At 41.5% G+C, this 24,533-nt stretch overlaps 1 protein-coding gene and 1 pseudogene across 1 annotated transcript in view; one reads left to right on the top strand and one right to left on the bottom strand.

Moving 5' to 3' along the window:
• Nucleotides 1-24,533, bottom strand: part of CUNH3orf20 (chromosome unknown C3orf20 homolog) — a 70,762-nt gene that overhangs the window by 24,364 nt on the left and 21,865 nt on the right. The window contains 5 exon segments of the mRNA XM_008697834.2: nucleotides 5,376-5,628; nucleotides 6,986-7,100; nucleotides 11,400-11,531; nucleotides 17,602-17,722; nucleotides 18,493-18,642. Of these exon segments, the coding sequence (XP_008696056.1) occupies nucleotides 5,376-5,628; nucleotides 6,986-7,100; nucleotides 11,400-11,531; nucleotides 17,602-17,722; nucleotides 18,493-18,642 (771 nt within the window).
• On the top strand, nucleotides 20,094-23,209 carry LOC103669514 (annotated as a pseudogene).

Below are 24,533 nucleotides of genomic sequence, written 5' to 3'. Positions count from 1 at the left end.
AAAAAAGAATAATCACCAACAGATCTGCTCTAAAAGAAATGCTAGAAGAAATTCGTCAGGCTGAAAGGGAATGATCTCAGAGGGAAACTCAGAACTTCATAAATTAAAGAGGGTCAACAGAAATTATAAATATCTGAGTAAATATAATAAACTATTTTTCTTAAGTTCTTTGAAATTCATGACTGTTGAAAGCAAAGATTATAACATTATTAAGGGGTTTCAATATATGTAGATGTAATACATTTGACAACCATACTATAATGGGGGGAGAAGAGACATAATATATGGTTGTAAGATTACTACATTTCCTTTAAAGTGGCAATATTAAACCTAAATAGGCTGTTTAAGGTAAGGCATATAGAATGTAAATCCTAAAGCAAATACTAAAAGAAAAATTAAAAACAAAGAGATATACTAAAAAGCCAACAGACAAATTAAAATGGAACACTAAAAATATTCAAGCAATTCAAAAGAAGGCAGGAAAGAAGAGAGGAATAAAAACAAAACAAAACAGGGGCGCCTGGGTGGCTCAGTTGTTAAGTGTCTGCCTTTGGCTCAGGGTGTGATCCCAGGGTCCTGGGATCAAGCCCTGCATCGGGCTCCCTGCTCCACTGGGAGCCTGCTTCTTCCTCTCCCACTCCCCCTGCTTGTGTTCCCTCTCTCACTGGCTTTCTCTCTCTCTGTCAAATAGAGCTAACTATATCAATAATTATATTAAATGTAATTGGTCTAAATACACCAATTAAAAGTGTCATATTGGATAAAAATATAAGACCTAACTATATGCTATTTACAAGAAACGTACTTTAAATATAATGATACAGATAGATTAAAAGTAACAGAAGGGAAAAGCTATGCCAAGCAAATACTAATCAAAAGAAATCTGAAGTGAGTATATTATTATTATACAGAGTGGACGTCAGAACAAGAAAAATTACCAGGTATCAGGAGGACATTACATAATGATAAAAGAGGCAAATGTGTTATACCTAACAGCATAGCTCCAAGATTTATGAAGCAAAAATATGATAAAATCTGAAGATATTGAAGACATGTATCGAAACACCTCAAAAATGTTATAACTTCTGCTTTCAACAGTCATACATATTTTAAGAAACTTAGGTAAAATAAACAAACCCACGATCATACTTGGAGACATCAACACTCTATTCTCAGTAACCAACAGAACGAGAAGACAGAAAATCAGCAAGAATACAGATGAACTAAACAACACTATCACTGGACCTCACTGACACTTGTCAATGATCCCCTATTGAAAGGTTTGCTGAAGACTCCACCCACCAAGACCGGAATACAATTCTTTTCAAGTGCGCATGTAGCATTTACGAAGAGAGACCACGTTCTGAGGTCATAAAACAAACCTTAACAAATTTAGAAGAACAGAAATCATACAAAATATGTTCTCAGACTATATCAGAAATAAACTAAAAATCAATAACAAAAATATATCTAGAAAATCCTCAAACATTTGGAAATTAGAGATTGGATTTCTAAATTACTCATGGGCCAAAGATGAACTTACAGGGAAATTAGGAAATATTTTAAGTGGAATAAAAATTAAAATCCATCATTTCAAAATTTACGGAATGCAGGCAAAATATGCTTAGAAGGAAGTTTGCAGAATGAAATACGTATTAGAAAATAAGGCCCCACTAATAACCCAAGCTTACAATCTAGAAACTAGTAAAAAGCAGTTTATACACAAAACAAGGAAAAGGAAAATAAAAATGAATGGCAGAAAAAAATGGAATTGAAAACAGAATAACAATAGAGAAAAATCAATGAAACCAAAAGCTAACTCTTTGGGAAGATTAATAAAACTGATGAAACTATAGCCAGACTGACCAACATAAAAGAGAAGACCCAAATTACCACCAGACATAAAAGAGGGGCTATCACATATCATTTCACTACAATAAACCTCATCCATTCATGCGACTGTATGCTGAATCCCATGAGTTCTGGTAAATCTCTGAATGTGGGGATAGTGTGGGGCCCTCTGAAAGAGACTACTACTCAGCAATAAAAATAAATGAACTGTTGATACGTGCCACAACATGGATAAAACTTGCATCCATTATGCTAAGTGAAAGAAGCCTGACTCAAAAGTCTATATAGTATAATTCCATTTATATGACATTTTAAAAAATGCAACACTATAGCTACAAAGAACGGACCAGCAGTTGCTAGAGATTAAGGGTGAGTGAAGAGTTTGACTACAGAGGGGCCACATGAAGAAATTTGGGGAGGAAGAGTGGGAGGTGATAAAACCGTTCTGTGTCTTTGCTATGCTGGTGGTTACACAACTCTATGCGTTTACCGAAACTCATAGACTTTTACACCAAAAAGAGTAAAGTTTACTGCAAGTAAATTAAAAATAAATTCAAATTGAGATATAATCAACTGCCTTTCTAAAACCAGCAACAAATCAAAAAATTAAATTAAAAACATAATTTATAGGGGTGTCTGGGAGGCTCAGTCGGTGAGTATCCAACTCTTGATTTCGGCTCAGGTCATGATCTTAGGGTCCTGGGATTGAGCCCTGCACCAGGTTCCACGCTTGGCGGGGAATCTGCTTGAGGATTTCTGTCCCTCTCCCTCTGTCCCTCCCCTGGCTCGTGCTCTCTTCCTCTCTCTCAAAATAGATAAATAAATCTTTAAAAATTAAAAAATACCATAACTTATAATAGCAACAAAAATTATTAAATACCCTAAAATAAACCTAATGAAAGACACATAAGACCTCTATGTTGAAAACTACAGAGAGATTAGAGAAGACAATAAATAAACAAAAAGATAAACCACGTTCATGGATTGAAATATTCCAATATTATAAGACATTAACAATCCAGTTGAAATCCCAAGATATATTTTTTAAACTGACAAGGTGATTCTAAAATTATATGGAAATGTAAAGGGCAAAAAAACAGCAAAAAGATTTAGAACAACAATGTTTGAGTAGTCTGCTATATATCAATACTTATTATAAAGCTATAATAATTAATTGGATAGTTTGGTATTGGTAAAAGACTGGACAAATAGGAAACAAAATAGGAATCCAGAAAATGTCCCCTGATTAATACACATAGAGCCCCTTAACTTGTGACAGAGCTTGCACCAAAGAGTCATGGGGAAGTTACAATCTTTTATATATATTGGAATACTTGTATATTTTATATATATGGAAAAAAATTAAAACTTGGTTCCTATTTCACATCGCCACAGAAATTTCCAGGTGGAGGAAAAATATAATGTAAAAGTTAAAATTAAAAAGTTACTAGAAAAGTTACTTTGTTGAATATTGTCATCTTCTCTGAACAGGGAAAGTTCCTGAATAGAATATAAAAAGCTAATTATAAAGAAAAATATTGAAAATTGGATGTTAAATTTGCCAGCTTCTGTTCCTCAATAGGCATCCTTATCAGAGTAAGTGTAAGATCATTTGCAACATGTAAAACTGAGAAAAGTCTTGTACCCACAACATACAAAGAACTCCAAAATATAAATCAAGAAAAGGCAAATGACCAGTAGAAAAATGGATGAAAGAGCTAAACAGGCCCTTTACAAAAGAGAATATCCAAAATGGTCAAAAAGTGACCGAAGAGGTACTCAACCTCTACAGTCACCAGGGAAATACAAATGAAAACCCTTATCATCATTACAGAATGGCTATAATTGAAATCATTGGCAATTTCAAGCATTAGTGAGGATGTGGAGTAACCGAAGGTCTCACTGCCGCTGGCGGGAGCAGAACTTGATACCAGCACTCCAGAAAATGGCCAGTCCCTACTACGAGTGAGACATATACCTACTCAGCACAGCCATCTCACCCCCCGGCGTATGCCAACCATCAACAAGGACATGTGCTCACGCCAGCACAGTTGGTCATTAACCACAACTGTAAACAACCCAAATACCCACTAACATCAGAATGCATAATTCATAGTGTACTCAAATAATAGATTACCATCCAGCAATGAGAATGAGCAAACTACTGCGACACAGAACTCACGATTATAGTGTTGAGCAAAAGAGCCTAGATGTCAAAGAATACATCCTGAATAGCTCCATTGCAATAACGTTAAAAAAAAAAACCTTCTAATGTATGAAGTTAGAACTCTTCCCTTTGAGGAGGAAGGCCTGGGAGGGCAAGGACAAGAGGGCACTTCTAAGGAGCTGGTAATACTCTATTCCTTGGTTTGGTTATAAGGTGTGCTCACTTTGCGATATGCATTGAGCTATACACTTAGGATTTGTTCATTTTTCTATATTTTTATATAGAAATATTATACTAATATTATATTAAAATACTTTAATGAGCCCCTCAAAATGCTTTTCCCCTAAGCATTTTAATATTATATTGCAATTTATGTAATTAATATGATATAAAATTAAAATAGAAAAACATAAAAGATACGTTTTTTTTTTTTTTTAAGTTAAAAAACCCCATGGATCGGATGATACCACTTCCTGTCTTAAAGTGACGGGATGGCTTCCTACAGCACTAACAAGGCCACCTGATCTGGCTCCTGCGTACCTCTCTGTGCTCAATGCACAGCCATGTGCCCTCTTCATCACCATGCTCGGCACTGGTCTTGCTTTCCCTCACACATACCGGCATGGTGGGATGTTCTTGTCGCAGGTCTCTGCTTGCTCTACCCTCTGCTGCTGTTCCTTCCCCGTCCTTCTCTGTGGCTGCCTATTTCTCATCTCTCATCCTGGATCCCCGTTTAAATATCACCTCCCCAGAAGTGCCTTCCCTGACCGGCTATCTCATTTAACACTACCCACCCCACTTCCCAGCCACTCTCTACCCCCCGGGCGTTAGTCAACATTTTCTACACAGGGCCAGATAGTAAATATTCTAGTTTTTGCAGACCGGATGGTCTCAGTCATAATTACTCAACATTTTGTCTTGGCAGGAAAGCAGCTATGGACAACATGTAAATGAGTGGGTGTGGCTGTTCCAATAAAACGTGACATTTGAATTTTATATCATTGCACATGTCATAAAATATTCTTCTTTTGATCTTTTCCCCCCAAGCATTTCAAAAGGTAAAAACTCTCCTTCCTTAGCTCACTCATCAAAAGGCAGGCAGTGGGGCCAGATTTGGTGAATGCCCCAGTTTGCCAACTTCTGCTCTAACCCGTGACCCTGATTTACTTTCTTCCTAGACCTTATCACTACCGAAAATGACGTCATTCCTTCATGTGTTTATTGTCTTTCTTCTCCTGCCCCTAACGTTTCAGCTCTAAGAGGAAGGGCCTCATCTGTTCTGTTCTCCGCCGTGAGCCTGCGGCCCATCCCTGTGTCTGACACAGGGAGGCCAGAAGAAACGAAGGCCCAAGCCCACCTGGGTGCGACCATGGCTTTGGCTTGGATCTTGATGCTCTTCTTCCGAGTGGGGCTTACAGAAGCAGACACATGCTCTTCCTTTGAAGACTCTCCAATTGAGGATTCAGGTCGGGCTGACTGAGATCGTAGTAAAAGGGCTTCTCCTGAGTATAAACTTGGCTTGGTGCTCCGCTCGAAATAGGGACTCGATTTTACCTTGGCTCGACTGATTTCCGCCTCTTCCTTAACCGGGTATTCTATGGTAAACAGGCCTGTTAACAGAAGACACAGCTGTCACTCGCCCTCGTGGCCCAGCCTTCCCTGCCCTGTTGTGGGGCTCTGCGTATCAGCAGCCCTTCAGCTCATCCTCCATGCCACTCCTCCACTCTTGCACATCCTCCTGCCAGGCTGTCTCCCCTCTGCTGTCCAGCGCAGAGCTCCAACACTAGTACAATTAGTGGATCGGCAAATGCTGGCTGAATGTAAGAACAAATCAATCTCGTTTCTATTCATTCGTCAAAACCCAGCTGAGATGCCTCTTCCTCCAAGAAGCCTGTGTTTCATTGAGCTCTGTATCCTCCATTGCTCTCATAGAGGCTGGGTACACAACGCAGCCATATTGTTCTCTTCCCTGAGAATGCTGGTCCATATATTTCTGGATTTAAGTAATTTCCATCTACTTTCTTTGTTGTGCTTATTTGTATTCTTGTTTTAGTTTCCCTACTAGACTTGAAAACTTCTAAGGCCTGGGACCTTCATTCCTTCATTCACCTACCAAACATTTCTTGGATGCTGGGAATATACAGATGACCCAAACAGGGTTCCCCGCCTCTGAGAACTCCAAGCTGGGGTATGGGGCCGGGGGGTGGGCAAACAAAGAAATAGTCACTATGCTAGGTAGTAAGATTTATAATTAGAGTACATTTTGTATGTGTTGTGGGAACCCAGAGGAGTATAAGACTCATTCTGCTGGGGAAATCAGGGAAGGCTTTCTGGAGGAGGGATACAGCTGAACTGAGTATTTAGGGATGAGGAGAAACTCCTTGGAGCACAGCCCCCCAGTAACCAGCCAGGGGTGGCACAGAATGGAAGTCACTGTTCCTTTGTCCCCAGGCCCATCAGCAGGAAAGCCTAGATGTGGGAGGGGTCCTGAGGTCACCATGCTGGCCCTGGAGGAGCCCTGTGGCCTAACAGGGACAGTCTGGTGAGCTGGCTGCTTTCTTCTCTTCTATTGAGATTGTCCGCAAGGAGAGGAACAGGGTCTACAAACGGATGATGGACAATATGGGAGACAGAGCTGAAAGGTGAACCAGATGGAGGAGTGGGTCAGAAAGAGTTACAGAACGATGGGACGCTCAGGAAAATAAAACCACCACAGGAGACACTGAGGACACGCGGGACGGCGCTCAGAAACTGAAGGTGGTGAAGGCCGCCATTACTTGTGACATGGCCCTGAGCAAGTACCTTTGCTTCAGCGGCCCAAGCCTCGTCACCCCATCTACCAACGAGGAAGTCACCCTGCCCGCCTGCCTCCCTGGGTGGTAAAAAGCTGTCCTCAGAGATGCCTTGCAGGTGATCCAAGACTTAGGAAGTTATCAGCTAGGCATCCCCCACCTTTCTGCCCCTTACCTGCTGCCAGCAAGACGGAATTCATAAACTGTGACACTGTCTTTTGAAACCGCTTCTTGATCTCTGCCAGAGCTCGGTTCATCTTGAATATTTTGTCGTCCATGCGGGTTAGCAGCTGGGGAAAGGCCAAGGAGGAGAGAGCATTGTTGCCTCCCCGCCAGGAGCCATTAGCCCAGCCCACCAACGACTAGGCCTTGCTCTGGTTTGGGGGAGGTGCCGTCACCTCTGCTGGGACACACCTCTGTCCCCCCTCTGCTCAGTGAATTCCTGCACATCCGTCCAATTTCTGTGGAAGTGAAGCCTCAGGTAGAGAGAATGGGATGGATAGCGGACAGATTTTCTGAAGAATGACGGTCACTCTACGTGTCCTTATCTACCCTGCAGGCAGGGCTTCTGTAAAGGATGCCCCCAAATAATAGCAAAGCCTCAACCATCCTTCTGGGTTTTGGCCCTAGCTGCTGCTTCTAGGCTAATTTTATTTATTTATTTGTAATTTATACCCAGCCTGCTTCCAAAAAGGATTTGAGGTGGCGCTCTGGCCCAATAAAGCATTTAAATTGAGGTGTTGCCTCACTTTCAAAGTGCTGCTTTGATAGAAATATTTAGTGAGGAGCCTGGCTGCAGGGCCATAAAAGCTGGGACTGCTGTTCTGCCTGTCACTCTGATAGGTGGCTCCTTCCAAGGTGATGCGTGTCTGGGGAAGCCATTTAACAAGCTTCTCAGTGATGGGAACTTAGCGGAGGAGGCCACCCTACCTCCCACCCTCAGCTTTTCTAGACTGCCATGGATTTTGCTGATGACAGATAACCAATCCCAAACACACAGACATAGGAAGAAGTTGAACGGACTTTAAAAGTCCCAGGTGGGAGAGTGTGGAAGCTGGGAAGGCCCTTACATATCACTATACAGATGGGGACACTGAGGCCCAGAAGTGGAAGGGACCAGCCCAAGGCTCCATGGCCTCTTCCTTTTTTTTTTTTTTAAGTTTTTATTTATTTATTTGACAGAGAGAGAGATAGCCAACGAGAGAGGGAACACAAGCAGGGGGAGTGGGAGAGGAAGAAGCAGGCTCTCAGCGAAGGAGCCTGATGTGGGGCTCGATCCCAGAACGCTGGGATCACGCCCTGAGCCGAAGGCAGACACTTAACGACTGAGCCAGCCAGGCGCCCCTCCATGGCCTCTTCCTAACCTAGGCTAGCCTGCACAATCAGCAAGTTTTCTCAGGGGCCCCTTGCAGCTCTGACAGTCCAAGAATCGAACATAAGCCAATTTTCTGGGCATTATCCATATTTTGTGTAAAAGTATTCCAAGATGCTTAACCTGGCAACTAAACACAACATTTGGAAATTGTGTTCCCTACAATAAATCCGATATTTCCTCATTTGCTGCTGTTTATCTAGTCTGAAATTTGTACTCCGTATTAAACAGAAGGGGTTTCGACCTTGCTGCTTCTATGGCAAGTCAGTCTTCTGGGTCAACATCAATGACTACTGACTAGAATCCAGCATTGTTTCCAGAAGCTGTTTTAATGTACTGGTCTGCTTAGCCCTATGCTAAATGTCCCCAAGACAGTTATACTTTTTGAGTTATGATGTCCCTTTAAATAACTTTCCAGCTTTCCACCACATTGTCAAACTGCCTCCATGAGCTTCCCTGATGAAGACGCCACCTTCTAGACCTGCACGGTCCACTGGAACTAAAATGCAAGCTACATATGTGGTTGTAAATGTTCCTGTAGCCACATAAAAAAGCTCTTAAAGGTGAAGTTAATTCTAGCCACATATTTATCTAACCCAATATATAAAAAAAAAATGTTTAGTTTAACATGGAATCAAACAATTCATGAGAAATTTTACATTTTCTTTTCATGTTATGTTTTTGAAATGCAATGTGTATTTTCTCTTATGGCTGATCTCCATCTGGACTTGTCACATCGCGAGTGCTCAGTAGCCACTTGTGACTTGTGGCTACCATATTGGACAGCACAGCTCTGGACTTCCAGTTCTCGCTTCTAAGATTGCATTCAGGTAAGATAAAATAAAACTTGAATTATTAAGGGCTTTCCTAGGCCCAGAGGGCATGTTTGGTACATGGACAGAGTGACCTCCCTTGGCTCTTCACGGGGGTCTTTAATTGCTTGCATCCTGGTTCTTAGCTGTGATCCAGACTCCAGTGATTACCAGACAAGAGGTTGTTAGGAAAACAAAGCATTGCTACCATTTTATGGGCAAGAACAATTCTCTAGTATCTATTGCCTTTGCTAAGAAAAGTAAGCTCACATTTTTAAAACACAGCCTAAAAAGGTTTTTAAGAAATATAGACATAGGACCTCATACACCATGTGTGCTTAGTCATGTAACAGCAATTCTTAGAGTAATAGCATGGAACCAAATGGGCAGGGTGGGCCCATCAATAAGCATGATCATCTTAGCCTAAATGGAGTCGAAACCTGGGGTTCTTTTGCTCTCTGAAGTAATCAGTGCATCCTGAAGTCACGGGCATCTGAGTTTCCTGGGTGCTCCTATGGGGCCCCTTTAACGAATACTCTCGCCTGGTACGCCAGCAGCTCCCATGGTGCCCCTTTCCCTGGCACACTGCACCAATCCAGCTGGATTACAACTGGTGTTGATGCTTTCGCCCCCTTCCATTAGACAGAAGGTTATCTTAGAGAATTTCTTCCATTTCTACATCCCCAGCAGCCAAGTTGGCACACTAATGCCAATAAATGTTAATTGAATTACTTAATGAATTAATGAAGTTGAAATGCTGCTTAAATGAAAAGGTGGTGGGAAAACAGGTGCAATGCTCTCCTCCGAGAGAAACACAGGTGTTCTGTGTCTTGTTCATATAGCACGGGTCCCTAACAAATGCCCACCTCCACGTCCCCATGTAAAGTGAGAACGTTGGGCTGGCTGCTCCTAATGGGCTCTGTCAGCTCTGTGAGTCTATGAGCCTATGGCATGTTGGTGGCAAATGCCCCTGCAGCACAAGAGCCTTGCTCAACCCCAGACAGGAACGTGGGGAGGGTGAACTGCCCTCTGGGTGATCATTTAAGCGAGCATCCAAACCAGGACACTTTTAAGAGTGAAAGAGGATGCTATTAATAATTCCTCCAGGCTGGCAGGTATAAACCGGGACTGGTCCCGCAGAAACTAGGAGGTGTGGTCCTTCTGTTGCTGTTCCAAGGAGGCTTCCCCTGTGAATTAATCTTAGCAAAGCACCCTGTTTGTAATGTAAGTGACCTGCTCCATCAATGAACCCTTGGTTACCCCTGTCTCACAGTGGAAGACTGTTCTCAACTAGACCAGAAACCCCTCAGGGATTGGGGACTGTGTGCCCTCCATCCTCTCCATCTCTCTCCACGATGTTGACTTGGGATCAGGCACATAGTAGGATCTATAAAGACCCAGTGAATAGAAGACCTGGGCTTCCAGTCTCCACTGTTTTCTTACCCATCCAACAAACATTTAGTAAGTACTTAATTTGAAGCGGTCCTGTGCTGGAGCCCTGGGGAAACAGACATTGGTAGGAATCACAGGGAATTCTCAATCTGGTAGAGAAGATAGGTTTATAAAAAAAAGGAGTGCTAAAATAGAGCTGAGTCATGGCAGGGAGGGCTGAGCAGAGGGAGAGGTGGACTCTCCTTGGGATGGGAAAGGGGGTGGTGGAGAGAGTCATCAACACACATTGGTAGTTATTCTTTCCAATATCATCTCTCCCTCTTCTGGTAACAGCACCATGATATTTCTGCCTCATCCTTCACCCAGGTGGCATACCTGGGGCTGATCATGCCCTTTGGCTCTCAGGAGCACATGATACCCGAGCCTGGCCTGTGAGAGCAACGTGTGGTCCTGGCCTTGGGGGCCTCTTCAGACGGAGGTAGCAGTGTTGGTATTGGCACTTCTACTTGAGCGCTTAGGAAAGAGAAGCCCCTCTTCTCCTAGGAAGAGCAAAGCTGGTAGAGTAATGAGCCCAGAGATGCTCATGACCATCTTGTCACCATAAGGAGAGAAACTCCTGGAGAATGAAGCCAACAAAGAGGAAAGTGGAGCCAAGAGATGGGAAAATCTGATGGAATCATCTGAGGGTCTGGATCCAGCCATGCCTAAAGCTGCCTCCTGATAGACTTTTCAGTTTTACTGAGCCAATATCGTTTCTCTCCACGCTTAGCTAACCTGCTTTGGATACTATCACAGCTGTAAGACTCCTAACGGATAAAAGTTTCACAGACAAGCTGGTGCTAACATCAGACAGTGATGATGAATAAGAGTCCATTAGTCAGAGAAAGAGGTAGGGCCCTGCATGGGGCAGGGGGTAGGGGGATAGGAGGAGCACAGGCATTGAGATATGGACTGGCAACCCACAATGAGACACCCTGGGGTCAGGCGTGGGAACCTGGTCTGCTTTGGCTTACCCGTTTATCATGTGCTACCCCGTGGGGACAGTTGTTGGCTGATACAGAGAGTGTTATTGTTTCATTCAGGGAGGTGAAGGAGACCATGATGGAGTCCTGGCTCAGCACCGTCAGCTTCATTTGCTCATTCACCTGCAGATGAAGAAACAATACTTAGAGAATCTCTGCTTCTATTATCCACCCTTCCTCCCACCCCTCCACAAGGCACAAAACTCCTCTTGGCTTGGGGCCGAGAAAGCTGTAATATCCTTCCAGTTCTTATGTTGGAATTTAACTTTCATGGAGAAGAAAGAATTCCAGTCTTTCTCTGGGGGACTGGCAGAAAAACTAACTGATGTCTTTCTATCCCTGCCCCTTCCCTTTCTAGCCCAAGCTTAGACCCAACTGTGAAAGAGACATCGAGTCTGGAGGCACACCGACTTTGGTTCTAGTAGAGCTGGATGGAGATGCAGCTTGGGTCATAAGCCTACACTGTCTATGAATCAGACATGCCCACCCCAGGCACCAGGTCTGACTATGAGCCTTCGTCTAGAGATGCAGAGCCGCCTGGGGAAGCTGACAACGCAGGAGACACCAGTACGTGCTCCTCTGTGGGTGAGTAGGCAGATAACAAAAGGGAACCCAGAAGGGGCTGAGCCACACATGCTCAGTCCCCACCCCAAATCACCAAATATGTCACTACTTGTCCCCTGAGGAGGAGCCAAAGGAGCTTTTTAAAAAAATCACTTCCAAAAGGGTGGGATTTCCTAAGTAGCAGTCCCAGAGAGAAAGAGGGAGAATGAGCTGCCTTTACAGCAACTCACTCCTTAATGAGAATTTTGTACAAGTAGGTAATTTTGTAGAAGTAAGTTCCAGTTTGGCCACTGTTAGCGAGCCAGCTTCTCTGAAGCTCAAATTCCTCAACAGGAATAGTTGAAAGGCTAGTATTAGGTTCAAATGAGATAAAGATTATGGAAGTGGCTTCACAAGCCACAAAGGCCCATAACGCACATGAGCAGATATTGTTAGGATGTGGCAGCACAATCCTCTGAGGTCCCTGTACGGTTCACATGTGCAGAGAGTTACCGATGCACAGTGGCCCTACCCAAGGGCCTAGGAGTCTACAGCCCCACCTGCTGTGTGGTGATGCTTTTTTCCATCTTCGATGTCCCTGACCTACGTGTACCCTAGGACTCCTCTGAACTAAGGAAATACTCTTCATTTCACTCCTTTCATTTCCTTCTGCTATTCCACTTACTGGCCCCCAAGGTCTACATTCAATTTCCTCACCATTGGTTCCCTTCCTCATTCTGCATGCTAGTGCTCTCCAGCACCCAGAAAACATTTGATCCATGGCTGTCTTCTTGTCAAGTCTTTTGACATCTTCAAACTTGTTATCACTCCCACTTAAAAAAAAAAAACACCTATCTTCCCCTGTTCTTCTTCTAGAGAGTGTAGTTCAGAGCTGTGGCTGAGAGCTCAAGTGCTACAGTCTGACAAGGTCAAATCCCAGTATTGCTACTTACCAGTGCAGCAATTTTAGGCAAGTTGGTTAGCTTCTCTGAGCCTGGGGACAGTAACAGAAGTTTTTTCCTAGGGCACTGAGCAGATTTCGTGGGGTAAAGCATGTATAGGGCTTAGCATAGTATAACTATTTTGTTTATTATCCCTGTTCCCTGGGTGGTTTCTCTTCCTCTCACCAGTGCCCCAAATATGGGTGCTCTACAAGCTCATTCACTTCTCATCCTCTTGGGAATTCATGAGCCAACCCAGCACATATATCCATCATCCCCACTCTCTCAACCTAAGAGAGGATTATGTCACAAAAGCCGCTGAGCCCAATCAACACATCTAAAACTACACTGATCTTTGACCCTCTCAGAAACTTCTGTTTCCACCCAGATACATATGCCATTGTGGAGTCATCTATACTCCTCTCTTCTCTCATGCAGCTGATGCTTGAATGCCACTGAATCCTTCTATTGAAATGGCTCCCTTAAAAAATGTTGCTGCTACCCTTCATCATGTCAGGTCTGGCTAGTAACTCCATAACTAGTCTGTGTACTAGCCCATCCACTGAACTTTCCCTTTCTAGTCAACTTTCTACACACTGCTGGACTGAGTATGCCAGTCCTCAACTTAGAAACTAACCAGCTGGTTATACCTCTAATTTAGCTGAGTCAGTTCCTACCAGGCTGACCCTCTCACAGAACTTGAACACAAATACAATAAAACAATAACCCGAAGGCTCTGAAGAATAAACAGAAGTGGGCAAATTTTGAAGAATCAAAACTTAAAAGAAAGGGCTGGCACGGGATGAATTTCTACTTTATGGCTTTAGCCTGAAAGCAAGCCACAGTCATGGTCAAAACACCACCATCTTCCTGGCACAGAGAACCAAAGGACTGAACCTGTGGCAACTTCAATCACAGAAAAGTAAGGATAAAATTCCAGAAGGGACAATACCAAAGAAATAGAGGCTCAAATTCAATGAATAAACCATCCATATCCCTGGCTAATCCCTGAACCATGCATGAGCAGGGAAGACTCAAGACAGCTTATTGCCAGGGAAACAGAAAAACTGAACTGAGACGTGAGCTCCTGCCTACTGCAGGTAAGACAAAATTTGTGGTGTGAGTCTGGCCAAGTTCACTGCCTGCTAAAACAAAAATGTTAACACTCTTCAGAGAAATATATCGAAATTCAGACTCCACAATCCACAGATCCTCAGACAACATACACAATGTCAGTGATCTAAAATTACTTAACATGTAAAGAACCAGTGAAGTGTGAACCATTCTCAGGGTAACAGATAACCAATCCTATGTGGTATGTCCCAGATGTTGAAATTATTAGACAAGAACTTTAAAGCAGCTAATTTAACTGTACTCAATGAAGCCAAGGAAAATATATTTGTAATAAATGAAAAAAGAGAAAATCTCAGCACAGAAATAGAAAATATTAAAAAAGAACTAAATGGAAATTCCTGACTTGAAAATATATATGTGAAATTTAAAAAATTCACAGGATTAGCATAATAGCAGAATGAAGATATCAGAATAAAGTCAGTGAACTTGAGAGTTAGACCCACGGAAATTATCTAATCTAAGAACAGAAGAAACTGTTCTGAACAAGAAAGAACAAAGTCAGGGTGCCTGGGTGGCTAAGTCAGTTAAGAACTGACTCTTGGTTTCTGCTCTCATGATCTCAAGGTTGTGAGATCGAGCCCTGTGATAGGCTCCACACTTGGCGGGGAGTCTGCTTGAGATTCTCTCTCTCTCTCTCTCTTTGGCCACCCCCCCCACCACTCATGCTCTCTTTCTCTCTCTCTCAAGTAAATAAATCTTTTTTTTTTTGTAAAGAGGCAGTGTCAACTTGAATGTCACGCAAAGTATCCTTAAAAAAAAAAATTCTTTCTCTCTCTCCCTCTGTCCCTCCCCCTGGTCATGCTCTTTCACTCAAAAATTACAAGAAGAAAAGACAGAGTCTCAGAGACCTTTGGGACAATATTAAAAGCTCTAAAATACATGTAATTGGAGTCCCGGGGGGAAAGGGGAGAGATTGAGCACATTTCCCCCTAAAACAATGACAGAAGACATTCCAAATTTGGTGAAGGACAGGAATTTACAAATTCAAGCAGCTCAGGAAACCCCAACAGAACAAAGACAACCATACCCAAATGCATCATAGTCAAACTTAGAAAATCAGATTAAAGAGGAAATCCTGAAAACAACTAGAAAAATGAACAATGATTTGAATAACGACAGACTTCTCATTGTAAACTTTGGAGGACATACACAGTGGAATAGTATCTTTAAATTGCTGGAAGGAAAAAAAAAACCCAGTCAACCCAGAATTCCACACCCAGCAAAGATATCCTTTCATAAAGACATTTTTAACATGAGAGCAAACAGAATTTGTTGTCAGCAGATCTGCACTTCAAGAAATGCTAAAGGACCTTCTTCAGACTGAAGAGAAATGATACTGGAGGGAAACTTGGATTTTCAGAGAGGAATGAAAACACTGGGAATATAAATATCTGGGTGACAACAAACTGGCCACTGCAGCCTACAAAACAACAAGCAAGTTCCTCAGCCTGACGTCCAATGCCCCTCACCCACAACCTACAGCATATACACCTCCTGGCCCTCTTTCTTTCATAAAAAGAACTGTGAACTTTTAAAGATGCCACACTAAGTCCCAACTCCAAGCCTTTACAGATACTATTCCTTCTACCCAGAATGCTCTCCCCTCCCTCTTCTATCTGCATGAAACCTATGCACACATGCTCCTGAGGCAACGCAAGGGTCACTTTGTCTTCCAGGCCCCTCCTGACTGCACCAGCCCCTGTTGTGAATTTCTGTATGCAGTTCCAGGAGATAGAACAATGAACTGAACTACATTGCCAAAACACTTTAGCGATGTCAAAGCAACTTCCCTGCCATTATTTTATTTAGTTCTCACAAAAGCAGTGTGAGACAGGGCTGGTCTGGCGACCCATTCTGTATTGATTAGATAACCAAGACTAAGGGGAGCTGAGTGGTTTTCACAAAGCTTCATAGGCAGAGTCTGGGTGCTGGCACTATACAAGGTTTCTCAGGCTCTCATTCCAGTTCTCTGTCCACTTGGTCACACTGATACATAATATATGGTGCCTATCTGCAACCAATTTATACTCTTCATGGACTGTAAACTTTTCATACAGCTACAAAAAGCTTAATACTAAGACAACAACTCAGTACACTCCTAGATTGATGACCTCTGACCTGGCCAAGCATCAGAAGTACTTGTGAAAACTACAGAAATGTAGCACTTATAACAGACCACCTGAATCAGAATCTCTCTGAGGCTGTGCCTGGAGATCTGCATTTTTTAAGGTTCCATAAGATTCTGATATGCAACCAAAGCATGACTAATTATCAAATGACTAACCCAGACTGTGCATACTGTGAAAAGAGAGAAATGGATGTAGACTGCAGTGCCATGATGGAGAAGTATGAGCAGGGCTGTGAAGGAGGGGAAATCTGGATTGGCAGAGAGGGGGGGGGGCACATTTCAGGCCAAGGGGATAGGAAGGGTGAGATATGTTCAAGGGATTGAATGTTTCTAATCAGAGGTGTGATCCATAAGAACTGGGATATAAAGATAAAAATCCAGTGGCCAAACTCATAGGATGACCAGGACGGATACGAGACAGATGATCAGGGATAGGGTACCCGAGCCCTGCCACACACTCCAAGAGTACTTCCATCCATAACCCTTCCCCTGGGGCTCTTAATATCAGGCCACCTTGAGTGGATTCTGTGTTCTGCGATCTTTCTCTGAATTCCAGCCCTATGAATTTGTCCCTCTCTCATTTCCCTTATTCTTCTCTATCTCTATTCTTATCACTCTCCTGGACTTTGGGGTTCCCTGAGGGCCTTTGATTATCTTTCTACCCCCTAAATCAGTGATTCACAATCAAGGGCAACTATTCCCCCCAGGGACATCTGACAATGTCTGCGGGTATTTTCAGTTCTCACAGCTTGGGGAGGAGGTACTACTGGCATCTGGCGGGATGCTGCTAAGTATCCTTCAGTGCATAGTTATATCAAAGAATTATCCATCCCAAAATGCCCTTTCTGCCAAGGATGAGAAACTCTGCCTTAATAAAGTAACAAGCACAATTAGTTACTTTATTAATAAATTTATCATTATTTAATATTAGTAATTCCACAGTAATTTATTATTTAATAAATCAGAGTGGCTGTCTGAACAATCAAATGAATAATAAAAAAGGGTTTGTCTGTCAGCCACCTTTGACTTGCAGGTTTTTAATTTCATGACATAATAAAAACAGACCCTGGGGAGACCAACAAAGAGTTACTAACTATTCTTATTACCATGTATAGGCATTAAAAATAAAGCTATCAACTACTATAATGGTTCCTTCGTAAAGTGAGGGGTATTTAAACCATCAAAATGTAGTAATATTAACAGTAAAAATAAAATAGGACAGATATTACTAGGAAAGGTCAGTACAGCAGCCAACAGTTGCTGCAGGCTGGTGAAAAGTTTACCTCAGCCAGCTCCCGACCACTGCTCACCAACTGGGGAACCTCTGAAAGAGACTATAAAGCTCCTGAGGGCAAGGCACTTGTCTTACAGGTAGCTTCTGACTCTGAATGCTGGGCAGCCCAAGGAAGGTTGCTGAAGCCACTCCACCTGTTCCGTCCATGCCCACCTTATATTCCAGGGAGAGCAAAGTCTCCGTCTTGGAAGTCCAGCTCCATTTGTGGACTACGTAGCCCTTGTAGTCATTGGCAGTCCCACCTTCCTCATCCAAGACCAGGACATACGGACAACTAGGAGAAATACAGAGGTGAGAAGTTCATGCCAAGCCCTTGAAGGAAGCCTTCATCACTAAAGGCTATAGGCAGGCAGGGCTCCGCGACTCTGTCCTAGGCTAGAGGAACCATGAAGTCCAGGGGCACCCTTACTTGCTCTGCCTAATACGGTCTGATGCCTTTTCATCTGTTGATGCTACAGGAATGTCAGTCAGAAAGGGCAGGTTTGAGAGAGATAATAGAGGCTCAGGCCAAACCCAAGAGGGAAGAAATGGAATGTGTGCCCGAAAGCCTGGGCATACAAGATCTCAAGCAGCAAAACGGGAGTGGGAACATCTATAACACAAGAGTCATTCATTCCTTCTGAAAACAGTTCCTTATGAAATCGACTTTTGGCTGACAAGAATATGTGCCTCTCTTAAAAACCCACATGGAAGTGGTACCCATGCCCTCTCCTTCACTTACCTCTGGTATAAAACACTCTTCTCCACTAAGTAATTCTTCCATGAATCCAGCCCACAATCCAGATCTTAGTGCTCTGGGGGTACAAGTGGAGCAGGACTTGGGGAGTTTCCCTTCTCTTTTGTTATGACAGGGATCTAGCAAGCAGAGGTCAGGCCTCAAAATACCTATGTCCCTGCAGGCCTCACTTTAGCCCTGTCTCACTGCCTTCCCAACCTCTGGACACTGATAGCCCCTCCTTTTCCCATGGACCCCCACCTCAGTGCCTCCCTTTGTCACCACCAGAAACACTTCTATGAGGCCAGGATTCCCCCCAAATCACTCACCGGGCCTTCATGTTGTAGTGAACACAGCCCTGTCCTTCAGCATTTAACAGAGCCAGGAAGAAGCTGGGTGTGTCATTAAAGAGGCAGGTGATGGTTCTCCCTCTGCAGCATGTGGGGATCTGACACATGGCGATGTTTCCAGAGGGATAGCTGGCAGAAGTGGTCAAGGAGAACTAACAGAACTCTTCAGGTTCTGCTTTCAGGTGCTCCATGGAAAGTAAGTCTCATGTCAAAATGATAGCTATTTGGTGCATCATTCCCAGTCTTCAAAAGCCCTCCCTGCACTTTGCATAAGTAACAACTAAATAATTATGGAACACAACCATGCCCTGGGTGCCTTCCTGTATCTTCTTTCTATTCCTCACAACCACCCTCTAGTAGGTAGTATTATTTCCATCTCACAGATAAGTAGGGTTTCCTGGGATGTGGGATTTTCAGTGCTACAGCCAGGAAAGTCTCAGGCAAACCAGGGTAAGTTGGATCTATAGGATGAGGAATCCCAGGTGCAGAGAAAGGATCATCCCACATGACACCACAAGGAAGAGGCAGAACCAGGACCTGAACTGTGAAGTATATTTCTAATGCTATCTGGTTGCCTCCCCTTATGATCAGTCTAGAAAGCAGGCAATATCTCCCTGCTCATTTCCTACTAAGGTGACCCCAAGCAGCACAGGTCTCAGCTTAAAGGAACATGTTGTGTGCAGCTACTGCAGGAATTTCAGGGTTCCCCTGATAGAATTTCAGTGGTTGGAACTGGGCCTCAACTGCTTTCAAATGCTTTCCCACCAAGGCAGGAAAAAGAAATAAAAAGATAGGAATCATAAATAGTAACAAATTGAAATTCTAGGGCTGACTAGTACAATAACTGGAATGAAAAAAAAGATCACTAGATGGGTTTAGCAGCAGATTGGAACAGAAGAGTCAGTGAACTTAAGGTAGAGCAATAAAGTTATCCAGCCTGAGGAGCACAAAGAAAAAAGAATGAAGAAAAATTAATGGCACCTAAGAGACCTATGGCAGATCATCAAGCATACAAGCATATCCACAGCAGGAGTCTCAGAAGGACAGGAGAGAGAGAAGAGGGGAAGAAAGAACATTTGAAGAAATAATGACTAAAAGTGCCACAAATTTGATGAAAGACATGACTATACACACTTAAGAAGCTTAATAAACTCGAAGGAGAATAAAGGCAAAGAGAGCCATGCTGAGACACATTATTATCAAACTGCCAAAAGACAAAGAGAGACTTGAAAGCAGCAAGAGAAAAGAGACTCATCATGTACATAGGGTCCTTAATAAGGATAAAGACAATTTCTTTTTTTTTTTATAAGATTTTATTTATTTATTTGACAGAGATAGAGACAGCCAGCGAGAGAGGGAACACAAGCAGGGGGAGTGGGAGAGGAAGAAGCAGGCTCATAGCGGAGGAGCCTGATGTGGGGCTCAATCCCATAACACCGGGATCACGCCCTGAGCCAAAGGCAGACGCTTAACCGCTTGTGCCACCCAGGCGCCCCAAGACAATTTCTTATCAGAAACCATGGAGGCCAGAAGGCACTGGAATGAAATATTTAAAGAGACAAAAAAAAAAAAAAAAAAAAAAAGCTATCAACCAAGAATTCTATATTGAGCAAAACTATCCTTCAAAAATGAAGAAGAAATTAAGACTTTCTAGATAAACAAAAGTTGAGGGGGTTCACCACTAGTAGACCTGCCCTACAGGAAATGCTAGGAGTTCTTCAGGCTGACATGAAAGGATACTAGATAGTAACTCAAAGCAATACAAGGAAAAAAAGAACACCAGTAAAGGTACCTATTTAAGTAAATATAAAACCAGTATTATTGTATTTTTGGTTCATAATTTCTCTTTTTTCCCCCACCTAAGTTGAAAGACAAGGCATAAAACAATAATTGTTAATCTATGTTAATAGCACACAGTGCATATATAAAGATGTAATTTCTGATAACAACAACATAAAGGAAGAAGCATGAACTGTTTAGCAGCAGAGTTTTGCATACTATTAAGCCTAATTAGTATTAGTTCAAACTAATTTGTTGTCAATTGTAATAATCAAACGTATTTGTTTCTTGGGGCTTCCAATAATATCCAGGACACAAACTTGATAACCTGAACAATAGAAATTTATTCTCTCACTGTTCTGGAGGTTAGAAGTCCAAAATCAAGGTGTTGACAGGACCCAGCTCTTGGAGGTTCTAGAGAAGAATCCTTCCTTGCCTCCCCCTAGTTTCTGGTGGCTGCTAGGAATCTTTGGCATTACTTGGTTTATAGATGCATCATTCTAATCTCTGCCTCAGTCATCACATGGCATTCTTCCCTCTTTGTGTGTGTCTATTTTCTCTTCATTGGATTGGGCTCCACCCTAAGACAATATGACTTAATCTTAATTGTATCTACAAAGACCCTACTTCCAAATATGATCACACTCTGAGGTTCTAGGAACATAAATTTTGAGGAGACACTATTCAACCCATTATACCAGGGTAACCACTAAAAAATAACTAAAAAATATGGAGTAAAGAAAACAAAAGGCGAAAAAATGGCATGCCACAAAAAAAAAAAAAAATCAGTTCAACACAAAAGAAGGTAATAATATAGGAACTCAAGAACAAAAAAAAGATATGACATATAGAAAATGAATAGTAAAATGACAGAATTCAGTCCTTCCCTGCCAGCAATTACATTAAATAAAAATGGATTAAATCTCCAACAAAACGGCAGAGATTGACAGAACGGATTAAAAAAAAAAAGATCCAACTATATGCTGTCTACAAGAAGCTTACTTTAGATCCAAAGACATAGCTAGGTTGAAAGTCAGGTAATGGAAAAAAGATATTCCATGCAAATAGTAACCAAAAGACAGCAGAGGTGGTTATACTGATATCAGAGATAAGAGACTTTAAAAATTTTTACTAAAGACAAAGAACATTATACATTGAGAAAAAGGTCAATACCTCAAGAAGATACAACAATTAAAGACATACACACACCTAACAACAAGAGCCCCAAAACATAAAAAGCAAAAACTTATAGGATTAAAAAAAGAAATAGTTCTACAATAGAAGTTGGGAGACTTCACTACCTTACTTTTAATCATGGATAGAACAACTACACAGAAGATCAATAAAGAAAATAGAGAATTTGAGTAACACTGTAAACCAACTAGACCTAACAGAATACTCCACCCAACAACAGCAGAATACACATTCTTTTCAAGTCCATAGAACCATTCTCTGGTAGAGACAATATGTTAGGCCACAAATCAAGTCTCAATAAATTTTAAAAGACTGGAATCTTAGAAAGTACCTTCTCTGACAACAGACTGAAACTAGAAATCAATGGCAGAGGAAATTTGGAAAATTCTCAGATAGGTGCAAATTAAATGATACACCTTTAAACAACCAATGGATAGAGAAGCAATCATAAGGGAAATTAGAAATAGTTGAAGGTGTGAAAACAAAAATACAATATATCAAAACTTATGGGATAAGGCACGGGAATGAGGTCAGAGGGCAGAGTCCAAAGGAGCAGCCACAGAGGCCAGGATGGCTGCTGACATCTGGCCTGGGTCAGTGAGGAGCCCTGGGGATCTGGCCCAGTCTGGTGCTCCCATCCTCATCCAAAGTGCTTCTCAAAGGGGATGACCCCCAACTAGGTGCCTGCACCTACATTCAGGGCAGACCTGGCAGGTATTCTATCAGGTGTTCCACTGTAATGATGCTGGAGTTGGGAAGTCTCCATTTCTTGGCTCCAAACCGGAAGACTTTGTTCCCTGCATACAGAGTAGGAGTAATGTTGGTTAGAAACTGGCTGGTGTTTAAAACTGAAGATTGTCATGACTGTTTAACATAATCTCTATTCTGAAGTAAAACTAATTGTTTTGGAAATACTAAGTCGGTTTCATTCTGAGTGCTCAAAGAATCATCCCCACAGGAACACCATATACTGGTAACTCAAATTTGCTTTTGGAACCATGAAAACGTTGCTCATTTTTGACTTTGACAAGACAATCATAGATGACAATGGTGACACCTGGATTCTACAGTGCACTCCAGAGAAAAAGCTTCTATAAAATTCTTATGAAAAAGGATTTGGAGCAAAATTTATGTGCAGAATCTTTAAATATTTGGAAGATGCAGGTGTAAGAGAAGATGAAGTGAAAAAAGCAGGGACATCAATACCTTTCACTCTAGGGTTTGTGGAACTTTTGAACTTTATAAGAAAGAACATAAAGAAAGAAGGATAAATTTGACTGCAGCATTATTTCAGATTCAAATTCAGTCTTCATAGATTAGGTTTTAGGAGCTACCAGTTTTCATGATGTTTGATAAAGGGTTTACAAATCCAGCATCTTTTGATAGCAATGATCATCTCACTGTGAAAAATATTCATGCTCATTCTTGCAAGAGGTACGCCAAGAATCTTTGCAAAAATGTAGTTTCGGTAGAATTTGTAGATTCAGTTACAACCTGTGAATCATACACAAATTATTTATATAGGTGATGGTGGAAATGATGTCTGTCCAGTAACTTTTTTAAAGAAGAATGATGTTGTCATGCCATGGAAAGGATATACTTTACAGAAAACTCTTTTTCCAGAATGTCTCAAAATCTTGAACCTAAGGAATAATCTTCTGTTGCAGTTTGGCCTTCAGGTGTTGAAATAATTTCTCACCTATAATTTCTAATAAAGGAATAATACGCCAACAACAACAACAACAAAAAAAAATTAAGGAATAATGTGAAAGCAGCTTAGGAATTAATTTATAGCTATAAATACCCACATTAAAAGAGAAGAAAGATCTCAAATCAATAACTATAATTTCCACCTTAGGAACTAGAAAAAGAAGAGCAAACTAAAGTTAAAGCTAGCAGAAGGGAGGAAATAATAAAGATTAAGAGAGATAAACAGAATAGTGAACAGAAAAACAAGAGAAAGAACCAACAAAACCAAAAGTTGGTTCTTTGAAAAGACCAACAAAATCAAGAAACCTTTAGCTAGACTGACTCAGAAAAAAAGGAAAATTCAAATTCCTAAAGTCAGAAAGTGAGACTTTACTACTGAGTTTACAGAAATTAAAAAAATATATATAAGAGATGTATGCGAACAACTGTATATCTAGTTGAAAAAAAATTCCTAAACATGTAAAGGGAAGTTGCAGGATACAAGATCGACACCCATGAACATGGGATATCTTTCCATTTATCTCAGTCTTCTTTAATTTATCTCAATAGTATTTTGTAGTTTTCAGTGTACAAGTCTGATATCTCCTTGGTTAAATTTTTTCCAAAGTATTTTATTCTTTTTGATGCTATTGTAAATGACATCATTTCCTTTTGTTCATTACTTTTTTATTGTTGCTGTTGTTCATACAGCATTTCAGATCATTTGTTGCTAGTATTCATGGGTTGGAAGACTTAATCTTGTTCATGGCAAAATTCCCCACAGTGACCTATAGAGTGAAGGCAATCCATTTCAAAATTTCATCAGCCCTTTTGCAAAAACAGAAAATTTGATTTTAAAAATCATACAGACTTGCATGGGACCCCAAATAACCAAAATAATCTTAAAAAAAGAACAAAGTTGAAAAAGTCAAACTTCCTAATTTCAACACTTCACTACAAAACTACAATAATCGTAACACTGCGGTACTGGCATAACAAAAGACATACAGATCAATGGGATAGAATTGAGAGTCCAAAAAGAAACCCATATATCAATGGTTAACTGATCTTCAACAAGGGAGCCAAGACAATTCAATGGCAAAAGCATAGTCTCCTCAAGAAAGAGAGGTGGGACAACTGGGAATCACATAAGAAAGGATGGAGTTGGATCCTGATCTCACACCATATGCAAAAATCAACTGAGAATGGATCAAAGACCTAAATGTAAGCTCTATAACTATATCACTCTTAGAAGACAATATAGGCATAAGAATGTTTTCTTAGATATGAAACCTAAAACAAAAGAAAGAAAGAAAGAAAGAAAGAAAGAAAGAAAGAAAGAAAGAAAGAAAGAAAGA

Source organism: Ursus maritimus, unplaced genomic scaffold, assembly GCF_017311325.1.
Source record: "Ursus maritimus isolate PB19 unplaced genomic scaffold, ASM1731132v1 scaffold_14, whole genome shotgun sequence".
Lineage (NCBI taxonomy): Eukaryota > Metazoa > Chordata > Mammalia > Carnivora > Ursidae > Ursus > Ursus maritimus.
The sequence above is the reverse complement of the archived record's forward strand: the minus strand, read 5'-3'. Positions and strand labels throughout refer to the sequence as shown.